Source organism: Elephantulus edwardii, unplaced genomic scaffold (assembly GCF_000299155.1).
Source record: "Elephantulus edwardii isolate Elephantulus edwardi_28Jun2011 unplaced genomic scaffold, EleEdw1.0 scaffold00135, whole genome shotgun sequence".
In the NCBI taxonomy this organism is placed as follows: domain Eukaryota; kingdom Metazoa; phylum Chordata; class Mammalia; order Macroscelidea; family Macroscelididae; genus Elephantulus; species Elephantulus edwardii.
In genome coordinates this window covers 7,852,206-7,864,779 of record NW_006399885.1, presented here as the reverse complement: position 1 = coordinate 7,864,779, position 12,574 = coordinate 7,852,206, and the positions used below count along the sequence as shown (strand labels likewise).

Sequence of the window (12,574 nt, the reverse complement as noted above, 5' to 3'; positions counted from 1 at the left end):
CTGCTTCTCGAGAAAGACAGGCAATCTCCTCCCATGCGATTTATAGTCTCTGAAAACCTGGAGGGTCCGCCATATATATTGGTTCCGACTCCACAGCACATAACAAGAGTCTCCTCGGTTCTGCTTCTGGGCTTCCAGCATTTCTTTGCTAGTGTCACTGTGCAAAGAGTTTGCCCTCTGTTACTAGTGAAAAGTTAATGGGTTGACTCCACCCAGCAGCACCACGGAAAAAAGGCCTGGCAAATCTGCCTTCAGAATGATCACAGCCAAGAAAACCCTCTGGGGCAGTTCTCTTTATAACATATGCAATTGCCTTGAATGGACTTGAAGGCAATGTGTTTGGTTTGGTTTGCCTCATGGGATCTGGAGAAAACTGTCCCTTATTTCCCTTTGTCTCAATTATTCAATGCTCTTCTTCTTGCTTATAATTTGCCTTACTTTCTCTCTCCATCCGAGTATCTTCATCCCTTCTACCAATCTTTTTACTTCCCAGCAGCAAGATTTCTAAGCATTGTACTGAATTCCCAGGACAGCAGTGCAGCTTCTAATCACAGGGGTGCCATAGCCTAGGGGGTCTGGAGGCTGGGGAGTTGAGTGTTCAGGGCCTCACCAGGACTCTGGAAAGCCAGAGATATTAGCAGCCGCCTCAATCTTCAGAAGCAGGCAGATAAATTTGGAGAATACAGACAGGATAAGTGTTTTCCTTCATTACAGGGCCTCAAATCCATGTCTGACTACAGAGAAAAGGAGAGAGTGCAATTTGGGCCGGCTGTTCATCAGCTGACATGCTCCGAGCATGGGCCAGCCATGCAGAAGGTGGAGGAAGCGCTGGGATGGGCTGGGAGCCAGGCCAGAAGGCACATGGGAGAGACACAGAAGAGTTTGCTGGAATCAGTTCACCGTGTTGGAAATGTGAGTAGGTTAAAATACATGGTCTCAGATTTACCACCCAGGCTTCTATTTTGGTGATTTCATCGCAATCAAGAAGTTTATGCCAACTTCATACAAACAAAACAGGAATCAAAGCGAGGCAGTAACCTGCCTCCGGTGCAGTTGACATGCTGTGCCCTCCCCGAACAGGAAGTCTGGGCGCCCCTCACTCCAATTACACAAGGGCTGGTCTCACGCAACATAAAACCCTCTTCCCGCTCTCCTGAACAACTAGGACTGATGTTTAAGTATTGGTGAAACATAATGTTTTTAATTTCACACCTCACAGAGCACAGTCGAATGCTTTGTAACAACATAAACAAAAGTTCGGCCAAGCACTGCAGACAAATTAGGGGATGAGGGTGGGTAGACAGCTTTCCCCCACTGTGTGCACTCTGGGTTCAGAGGGGAAAGACAGATAACTAACAAACTGATTGGCTAAGGCCACAGTAATGTATTTCTCTGTGTTTTGGCTGCTGGCGCCAGTCTCTTTTGAGAAAGATGTGGTAACACTGATGCATACAAAATGATCCTCTATTCAGGTACCGGCCACAAGACTTAGTTCTTCCTTGATTTCATTTTGGTAGTGTCATAAGCACGGACTATTTCTTCCTGAGTAACAGCTCCGTGTTCTTCTTGAGAAAAAGCATAGCCATCTGCAAGAAAAACATATGCGAAGACTTGGTTAGGAGTGCTGTTACTTGCTATATACATCTGAGAGCTGGACAATGAATAAGGATGACAAAAAGAATTGATGCCTTTGAAGTGTGGTGTTGGAGAACAGCACTGAACATCCCATGGACGCAAAAGAATGAACAGATATTTCTTGGAGAGGGTGCAGCGGGAGTGCTCTTTGTAGGCAAGAATGATGAGGGTATACTTGGGGCATGTCATTAGGAGGTGTTATTCCTTGGAGAAGGACAAGGTACTAGGAAGGGTGGAGGGTTGGCGAAAGAGAGGAAGAACCTCAACTGAGTGGCCTGACATGGTGACTGCTGCAATGGGCTCTTTTGTGTCAGGAAGTGCGAGGATGGTGCAGGACATAACAGGGTTCTGATCTTTTGTTCATAGGGTCACTATGAATTGTACTCGACTTGATGACACCTAACAACAACAACAACTGTTAGAGAAGATGTTCTGAGAATTGAGGAGTGATGGTGGCACACCAGTTAAGTACTTGGCTGTTAATGAAAGGTTGGCTATTCAAATACCACAGCCTCCTTATGGGAGGAAGATGTGGAGTCTTCTATGAAAATAACCCGCAGCTCTGGAAACCCGATAGGGCCATTGTACTCAGTCACACAGGGACCCCTATGAGTCAGAAACAACTCAGTGGCAATCATTTGGTTTCATTATTATTCTTTCGTTATTATTAGGAGTTCATGAGTGGCACAAATGGTTAAAAACTCAACTACTAACAGGGAAGTTAACAGTTTGAGACCACTCACAGGTGCCTCGGAAGACAAGCCTGGCAATCTGCTTCCAGAATGTCACAGCCCTGAAAACTGTAGGAAGCCGTTTCACTCCACACACGTGGGGAGTCAGAATCGACGGGGTGACAATAAACAGCGATGGCAATTCTTTTTGTTAGGTCCCTAGACTGCACTCAGCTGTTACAGGTTGGCAGTTCAATTCCCCCCGGAGCATCATGGAGGAAAGGCTTGGCAATCTGCTTCTACAAAGATTGTGTGTCCTGTGACACATGGAGTTGCTGAGTCAGAACTGGCTCATCAGCAAGGGGATCATTTTTCTATTTGGGGGAGAATTACGTGGCACAAAGAGTTCATGCACTTGGCTGCTGACTGAAAGGTTGGCAGTTCAAGCCTACCCAGAGGTGCCTTGCAAGAAAGGCCTGGAGGTCTGTTTAGGAAAAAACGGCCATTGAAAACCATCCAGAGCCTAGTGCCTCTGACATACATGGGTTGCCATGAGCCACAATCAATTGTATGGAAGCTACCTTGACTCTTTCTTCCTTTTTATTTTTTTATTAGCTGGTTGTAATGTCTCCCTATGGCCCTGGGACTGACTGAGCCATCATGTTGTAGCATTCTTTGTTTACAAGCAAATTCATGCACTCAGTGACTGACAGTCTGAATCAGCCCAGTGTATGACCAGGAATGCTTCTGGCCTCAAAGGCCGTTCCACCTGCCCTCCTGTGTTTCCCTACCCTGGAAGTGTTTACAGCTTCATAAATTACATGGCTGCCCTTCCGTTTCTGGCAGATTGTGGCATTTCCAGAGCAGATCAGCCTGTCTCTCCTTGATTGGTGATGTGCAAGTAGACAGAGGGACCCTGCTTACACTGCTTGTGCTGAGCTGGGCGGTAGCCTGCAGAGATTGGGACCTGCCCACCAAGCTGCCCCTCTCACTGTGTCAGCACCAGGGTTGCCAGACCACGGCCTACTGCATCCCACCACCTTACCCACATTGCCCATCTCCATGGGTTATCCTGGCCCTTCCCTTGACCAGCTGCCATCCCACTGACCCTCACTTATGGCAACTTCACGTGTGTCAGAGTAGAATTGCGTTCCATGAGACTTTCAGTGGCTATTTTCATAAGTAGATTGCCAGACCTTTCTTCCCATGCACTTCTGAGTGAATCTGAACCCCAACATTTTGGCTAGCAGCCAAACCACCAAGGGACCAGAAGCTTCCACTCTCCATGATTTATGAGGTTAGTTCAGTACAAATCTAAAAACAAAAACCCCAGCATCTATCCTAAACTTGCCAAAAGAAGGAAGAAATTGGTCTTGGAACAAGGGCAGCCAGAGACTTCTTCAGAAGGGAAGATGGTGAGATTTTACCTCACATTACTTAGAGCATGCTATCAGGAAAGGAGAGGCCCTGAAACGGGACATCATGCTTCAAAAGGAGAGTGTCAACGAAAGAGAGGAAGACCCTCCATGGGATGGACTCGACACCATGGATGCAGCAGTGGGCTCAGCACAGTGGAGACAGTGGGGACGGGGCACACCTGGACAGGGGTTCCCTCTGTTGTCCGTGTCATCACTCAATAGAACCTCATGACTCTAAATCTGCTTTAGAATTTGTTCATAAATTAGTTCATTTCACCTTCCCAGTCATCCTGCCAAACTGGGGATTACTCCCTTCCATTTCACAGATGGGAAGACAGAGACAACTTGCATAATGTCACAGACTGAATGGGTAGCACAGCTGGGCTTGGTTCTCAACATCTATGCTTTGCTTTTCTTCATGTAGAAAGAAGTTTCATAATCCAAAAGTGGTGGTTTCCCTCTTAAAACTGGCCTATCTCCCAGAAGAACACTCCACATTCTTCAAAAGGAAAAAAAGAAATCAGAAGTCATGTCTAGGTATTGTCTCTGGAATTGCTGGTTAAATCACTCAGCTATTTGATTTAAAAAGGTTGGTTTCTAGGGAAAGGCTAAAGTCCTCCATAGCTCTAACAAGGTCCAGTGTCTGAGAAGTGGGCATCTTCATGCTCTGCTTCTGCCTGGGCTAACTTCCCAGCCTGGCAGAGAGCATGCCCCCTCCTATACTAACACAATCCCAAAGCCCACCCAGCAGGACCTGGCCGCCTGGGAGGCAGGGCTTGTCCACAGAGTGGCGGGAGGCTGCAGACAGTGGAACAGTGCAGAGCAAGACCAGAAGGGGGGTAAGAGTCACAGACAGCAGAAGCAGGCTTCCGTGGCTGATTGCCTAGCCCGCCCCTTCTTTTCTAACCAAACCCAGCCCACAGTACCCCCCCCCCCACGTGGCCTCCCAGACCAGCAGCCCACCTGGGTGTCCCCATATAACTAGTGCTTCCATCGGAGCTGGGCCTGGAGCTGCATCAGCGGAGCCTCTCAACCCTGGATTCCTGGTCCCTGACAGGCTAACTCATTATGGGGCAAGTAAACTGGCCTGTGTGTTCTACCTGTGCTGTTCTGAGGGTCTTCCTCTCCGTACGCAACTTCCTAGCCTGGTCTTGCATGTTCTGCCCCTCAGCACTGACCACGAGGTGTCCCCTCTTACCCTGTCCTGAGAGTTCACAGATTGTCACCAAGTTGCTGTTGTGCCCATCATTATGCAGGAACGTGTGGTATGGTTTCAGGGGGCTGTTCAGAACCACTGCTGACCTCCAGCATGAGCTGCTATAGCTTCTCTGCCTGCCTGGCGCAAGACACTCTTTGTAATAAGGACTTTGCACCACCGTGCAATGCTGAGGCCTCTCCTCTGAGCTGCTCTGAGCAAAATCTAGTGAGTGACCCTGTAGAACAAAGCAGTCTCCTGCAGGAACAAGGCTGGGCCCTGTATCCATCCACCTGAGCGATTTTCATTCTTTCTGAAAAAGGTCTGTGTTTAGGGATGTCTATGTTTTCTGGAGGGGGCAGACATTCAGTGTCTTTGGTCCAGCAGGCAATCTGTGGTGCCAGTTCTGCCTCTGTCTCTGTGGCCCTGGTCCTCCACTGGACACCTGGACATTTCTTAATTGGAAGGACATTGATTGCAACAGAATGATCACCCCTTTCCCCCAGAGATGGTAAGTGCTCTTTATAAGAGCTCTTCACTAGAAAGCCTGCTAGCTAGAGAGGAGCCCCAAATCTACAGTCATGGTTGTGCTTGGCAACTAACCACAAGGTTGGTGGTTTGAACCCAGCAGCTGCTCTTCAGGAATGAAGCATAGTAATCCATTTCTGTTAAGATTGGAGCTTTGGGATCTTTGTTCTGGAGTTGTTCTACTCTGCCCTGGAGGGTTTCTGTGAGTTGGAATAAATTCCATGGTTGTGGTTTTTGTTTGGTTCCATTTAGAAGGCAATTTACCCCACATGTGGGATGAAGCGGCTGATGCACTGGGTAGAAATAAGAAGAGATTGCTTCGAGACCTGGCTTGGCTATTTCACGGCTCTGGGGTCTTTAACCTCTCCAAGATTTTGCTTAGAAACCCAAACCCAAATCCACTGCTGTTGATTTTTGACTCATAGTGGGCCTATAAGACAGAGCAGAACTGCCTTTTTGGGTTTCCAAGGCTGTAAATCTTTATGCAACAGATAGATAGTATGTGCCACCTTGGCTAGGCCCTGGTTCTCAGATAGTGTCATTATCCCGTATGTTGTAAGTCCTAACCTCTATCACATTAACTTTGTTGTAAACCCTAACCTCTATGACATTAACGGATTTGGGTACCTCATCTGAAGGGGTCAATAGCTGGAGAAGGACATCATGTGTGAAAGAGTGAAGAGCCAGTGAGAGAGGAAGACCCTCCGTGAGATAAACTAACACAGAGACTGTAGCACAGCAGAGAATGTGACAATGGTGCAGCAGTGGGTGGGCTTCCATTCTGTTGCACAAGGGGTGTGGTAGATGTATCTCAACTCAGTGACACCTAACAACAACAGCAGTGGTGTGATGTTAACAAGGCTGGATTAAAAGCAAGCCTTTCCCATGATGTGATCTGACACGTGATAGCCAATCAGCTGTAAACGGGACCAGGGTGGGTGGGATGCAGCACCCTTAGTGAGGCCACAGATCCTAATTAGGTTGCAGATCTGATAAGAGCAGAGTCTCCCCAGAGTGAGTGGGCCTGTAACCTTTTATCTCAGAAGAGGTAAAAGCAGAGAAGAATCAGACAGAGAAAGGGGGATCTCAGGATCCCCAAGAAAGAAAAGAAGGAATTTGGACCCTACTTCCCCTTCTAGGAAACTCCTTGATAGAGGAAAAGGCCAAGGCATAGGGAGATCTCTGAGCAACACTGGGCCTGTTGGGACTGAAGAGAACAGGGACCTTCCTCCAGAACTGACACAACACAGAGAAAGCCTTCGAGAGCGGCCATGATTAACTTGGACTCCAGCCTCCAACACTGGGGGGAATAATTTGTCAAAGCCATCCACCGCTGGCATCTCTGTAAATAAGACACAGAGGAAGCTCGCTGCCAATGGTTCCGTCCAGGCCCAGTGGAAGGACCACTGTGCTTCCAGAAGGCTGGGCACAGAAACTTTCTTCACGGACCTCTGCGGGCTTCACCATTCAAAGACCAAACGAGGATGGCCTCGTAGGTTATAGGGGACATTTCTTCTCTGGCTGAGCTATCAGTCATTTTGCTTCTGGAAACCAGGCATGGTAGGAGTTAAAGCCATAATGGGAGTCGTTTTAGGGACCAGACAGCACCAGCCACCATCCAACAGCCTGACAAAGATGTGTGATCAGCTCGCCAGGTCTGGCCTAATGAACATTTAACTACCACCTGCATCCAAACGGGAAACTCTGAGGAAACTCCCAGCTCTTTGCATTTCCCGTGTCCATTAATCTTTCAGGAAAGCCCGGCAGCACAGAGTGATGCTGGCATCTGCAGAAAGCACTCTGGGGCTGGAGACAACTGGCGGCTATTGCTGGCTGGTTTCCAGCTCTGTTTTCTGAACCCTTGGGTAGATCTTGGGAACAGTGATCATGGTAGGAGGAAACAGAAGTTGTGAGGTACTGTTGAGTTGGGTGTAACAAACAGCAGCTCTATGAGCAATGGATCTGAACCCTGTCCTGTCCTACCGTCCTCACCATCTCTGACATCCATGAGCCCACTGCTGCAGTCACTGTGCTAATTCATCTCATTGATGGTATTCATGGCCTTTGTGACCCTCTCTCTACCTTTCCAAGCATGGTGCCTCTTTCTAAGGAACGGCCCTTTCTATCAACATGCCCAAAGCATGTGAGAAGAAGCTTCACGGTCCTTGCCTCTAAGGAACACTGGTTGTACTTTCTCCAACACAGATCACTTTGTTCTGTTGGCTAGTCATAGGATAGTCAGTACTCTTCACCAATACCACACTCAAAGGCATCAATTCTTGTCTTGTCAAGCTCTCAAATGCATAGCAGATAACTGTCAAGCTCTCAAATGCATAGCAGATAACTGGAAAGACCATGGCTTGAATTAGGCACACCTTAGTCTTTAAACTGGTATCATTGCTCTAGGAGTTTGGAAAGGTCCCTAACAGTAGGTTTTCCCAATGCTAAATGTCTCCTGATAGGATTGTGGATCCAAGTAAAATGAGATCATTGAAAATGTCCATCTTTTCTCCATCTATCATGATGTGGCTTAAGGATTTTTGTCTTCTTGATGTTGAGATATAATCTATATTGAAGGCTATATAGCCTTTGATCTTCTGCAATAAGCGCTTCAAGTCCCACGTTTAGCAAGCGAGGTTGTGTCATCTGCGTAATACAGGTTGTTGGTGAGTCTTCTTCTAATCTCGATGCCACATTCTTCTTCAGGGAATCCAGCTTCTCAAATGGTTTGCTCTGCATCCATATTGAACATGTCTGAAGAAAGGAGACAGTCCTAATGCACACCTTGACTTTAAACCATGCAGTGTTCCCTTGTTCTCTTTGGATAATAATTTATTGGTCTAGGTATAGATTTTGTATGAGCACAATTAAGTGTTCTAGGATTCCCATTCTTCTCGATATTAGTCACAATTTGTTGTGATTCACACAGTCAAATGCATTTTAGTTGATAAAAATACAAACTGACATCCTTCTAAAACCCTGTTTTCAGCCAAGATCCATGTGACATCAGCAATGACACACCTGGTGCCATGATTTCTTTTAACTTACTTTGGATTTCTGGTAGTTCTCTGTTGAAGTGCTGTTTTAGTAATTATTTTCCCTATAATCTTCAGCAATATTTTGCTCACATTTATACTAATGATAATTGTTTGATAATTGGTACATTCTTTTGGATCACCTTTCTTGGAAATGGAAACAAATATGGGTTTCTTCCAGTCAGTTGGCCAGGTAGATTTCATCCAAATCTCCTGGCATAGATTTTAAGTACATCCAAGGCTGCATCTATCAGCTGAAGCATGCCAGTTGCTATCTCATAGATTCCTGGGGCCCTAATTTTTTTGCCAGTGCCTTCAGTGCAGCTTCCACTTCTTCCTTCTTCACCATTTACTCTTGATCATATGCTTCTTCCAGAAATGGTTCCATGTCAGTCAATTCTTTTTGGTACAGTGACTTTGTGCAATGAAATTGTCAATGAATTCATCTTACATGGATCCACAATCAACACTTCTGGTAGCAGTCAAGAAATCAAAAGACATACTGTACTAGGAAAGAATGCTGTCAAGGACCTCACCAGATTACTGATCCTTGGGCCAATCTCAGGTAGAGAGATGGTGAGGGAAGAAAACAGAAGGACAGTTAACTTCTTAGCGGTTTTGTCTTCTCCTAGTAGAACACTGAGTGAGCCTTGTGGCATATTTCTGAGGGGGTTGCACTGCTAAAGCAAAGGCCATCTGCATCCACCAGCACCTCCACAGGAGAAAGACGGACAATCTCCTCCCATGCGGTAGGGTAATCTGGCATGCAGATGGGCAATCGTCTTCCATACAGCCTCGGAAACCCAACAGAGGGTAAGCCACAAGTCAGTTCTGACTTGATGGCAACGGATGAGCAAGAGAAGAGAATAATGAGGAGCTGCAGATGTAGTGGGTCAAGGGTTGGCCTGCTAACCCACTAGCTGCTCATCAGGACAGCCAGCTCCTGAAACCACAGAGGGCAGTGCTGCTCTGCCCTGTAGGGTCACTATGACTTGAGGAATAGACTTGCGGATGTCAAGTTTGGTTTTGCTTTCATAGAACATTTTAAAGAAGTTCACAAAATACTGTAATGTTTCATTGTGGATGTTTTTGGATAAAATTGCCCCTTCACAGAATTCCTTTCAATATGAGCTGTGATAACATTTAAACAGAAAATCCCTTATTGTTCATTGACAGAATGTTTACAGAAAAAAGTGGTTTTTTTTTTAATTCAACAATTAATGCATGTTTTTTATATGACATTAATTACAATCCCCATGTTGTAACCGTGCTCTTCCCACTTCCCCTTTATGATTCTAATTTCCATTCATCTTGCTCTGATAACATTTTAATGAAAGGTGCAGTTTCCTGTTTGGAAAGGATTCATAGTAGAAATGAGACAGCTGATTACGTTGTCTGTTGTTAAGTCACATGGAGTTGGAACCTACTCATAGCTGACCTTCCAGCAGGTTTTCAGAGGTAATAAATCACACGGGAGGAGCAGTAGCTGATGGATTGGAACTGCATATCATTGGTTTGACATTGCAATTCTTTATCACTAAGCTATCAGAGCTCCCTGCTGTGTAGGACATGCTTATGTCAGTGAAGAATACTGTGCTTTTAGTGGCTCATAAATGCATCAAAAACAAGATTTTCTTTTCTCAGTTTCCTAGGAAGATGAAGGACTGAAAGAGTGGAAGGGCAGACCCAGGAGGGATCCAGAAAGGTTGAGACGGCTAAGCAGAGCTTTTCAGATGTGGGAGCAGTTGTAGCTGTTTATCAGCTTTCCCTGTTTCAGTGGTGAAAACATTACAGAGTATCAATCAAGTTCTTACTACCACAGTGTTGTCACCATGTAGGTGACTTTAGAGGTTTCTTCTGTCTTGCACAGGCATACCTCTGCTTGACCACACTTTGCAGATATTGTACATTTTACTAATTAAAGGTTTACAGAAACTCTGCATACACCTAGTCTATTGACATTATGTCCCCCAATAGCATGTGCTCACTTTGTCTCTGTGTCATATTATCTTAATTTTGACTATATGTGCTGGTAACCAAAAGATCACTGGGTCAAGTTGACCAGTTGTTCCAAGGGAGAACGCTGGGCAATCTTCAGTAAAGAGTGTTGGCCTTGGAAACTTGATGAAGGACCACAGTAAGTCAACCGATTCAACAGCAGTGGGTTTTGAGTTTGGATTTCACAACTTAAAAGACTACAGAACAGCGTAATAGAACTATTCTATGGGCTGGAAAGCCAAATACATTTATGGAACTTGATTGATTTGTAATATTTACTTTGTTGTGATGGTCTAGAACCAGAGTCAATATATCTGATACAGTGCTTGTGTTTGATGTGTGTGTTTGATGTGTGTGTGTGTGTGTGTGTGTGTGTAAGTGTACATATGCACACGTAGTGGACCCATAGTGGCTCAACAGTTGAGTCCTGACCAAAACTGCACTTTTACTAACCAGTGGCACTCTTGGTGCCCAGTGCCTCTGTGGGAGTAAGACCTGGCAATCTACAGCTTCTGCGATTATCACAGCCAAGAACACGCTATGGGGCAGTTCTGCTTTCCCTGGACATCACCCAACAGCAACAGTTCGCTTGTTCACCTGTTTATTTATGTCATTCAAAACACTGAAAAGTAAGAAAAACATGTACTTGAAGTTTTAGTCACCTCAGCAGTAGTGGTCGGGTGCTTTTTGCCCGTTGGGGGGGGGAATAGCTGAGGACACCTCCAATTCCTCCATATAAGTTTCCACTTGGTCTCTGACTGCCACATCAGTTTACAAGACTATATTGCTTTATTATGGAAGCAGTGTACTTCAGCAATATGAACAATGAGGTTGAGTGAACCAGTACACATTTTTCTAGGTGTTTGACAAACAGAGGAGCCTTGGTGACGCAGTGGTTAAGTGTCTGACTGCTAATCAAAATGTTGATGGTTCGAACCCACCAGCTGCTCAACTAGAAAGAAAGGAGACAGTCTACTTGATTAGAGCACACAGCATGGGATGCCCTGTGGGATGGTTCCACTCTGGCTTACAGGGTCTCTATGAGTTGGAATCAATTCAACGATAAATGGGTTTGTTATACTTTGTGGGAAATGTGTACATAAGGCCTACAGCCCACCTCATTGGGAGCATTCATATAGACCATATAAGATACACATTATTAGGCTGTACTTTTTAAAAGGGAAAAGGAAAAATTTAGAAATGCACATGCTATCCAAATACACAGGCCACGCCAAGCCAGCTGAAGGTAGACTGAGTATGGAACTATAAACATGTCTAGTCTTATCTGAGGGAGCTCTGGTGGCATAGATGGTAAAGCATTGTGCGCTAACCTAAAGTGATGTGTCCCTGGCAGTATGAGCTTTCCATGCGATTTATAGGCTCCCTAAGACCCTCTGGAGGGTCAACTATGAGAGAGTTCTGAGATTTTTAACTGTTTCTTGCATTACTCATACTGTGGGTAGTTTTTGAAATGCTCTAATTTGATCCTCCCAACAACCACCAGGCTGGTTCTCCTACCATTCCCTTTACAAATGTGGAGATAGGCTGCAGATCTTCCAGCAGCCTGTCATCTGCCTGGATCCACCAGCTTCCCAAGCCTGAAGAGCAGCCTTGCAAACAGGTGGCCTGTCATCTGACTTGTCAACCTGATTAATAGACTTGGCTGCTAAAACAAAGGTTGGAGCCCATCTAGAGGTACTTTGGAAGAAAGGACTGGCAATCTACCTTCCCCAAATATTAGCTATGGTAAACCCCATGGAACACAGTTCTACTCTGACACACATGGGGTCACCATGGGTTGAGGTCCACTCAAAGGCCACTGATGTACAGGTATAAGAGAAGGAAGGTGAGTCAGAGGAAGTGGCAGGATTCAGAGAGAGACAAATGATGAACAGGACTAGAGCTGGGAGGTGGTCAGCACAGGGTTCAGCATGAAGAATCCTGGTCACCAGCAAGATGGGAGAGCGTGAATGTTAAAAGCAAACTGCACTGAAACAGGTGAGGGAGTGAATAATTTAAAAGCGATGTATGATAGGGTCTTATGGTTATCACAAGAGTCCACAATTAAGGTTGCATAGTGGAATGTACTTGGGG

At 45.7% G+C, this 12,574-nt stretch overlaps 1 protein-coding gene across 2 annotated transcripts in view; it reads right to left on the bottom strand.

The window, feature by feature from the left end:
* Nucleotides 1-1,183: 1,183 nt before the first annotated feature.
* Nucleotides 1,184-12,574, bottom strand: part of ATP8A2 (ATPase, aminophospholipid transporter, class I, type 8A, member 2) — a 720,462-nt gene continuing 709,071 nt past the window's right edge. Inside the window, exon 36 of one of the 2 annotated variants that reach the window (XM_006894116.1) lies at nt 1,184-1,586. In XM_006894116.1, coding sequence (XP_006894178.1) covers nt 1,489-1,586 — 98 coding nt within the window. In that variant the 3' untranslated portion in view covers nt 1,184-1,488. The remainder of the gene's footprint in view (nt 1,587-12,574) is intronic. The other variant, XM_006894117.1, reaches the window with a different exon arrangement.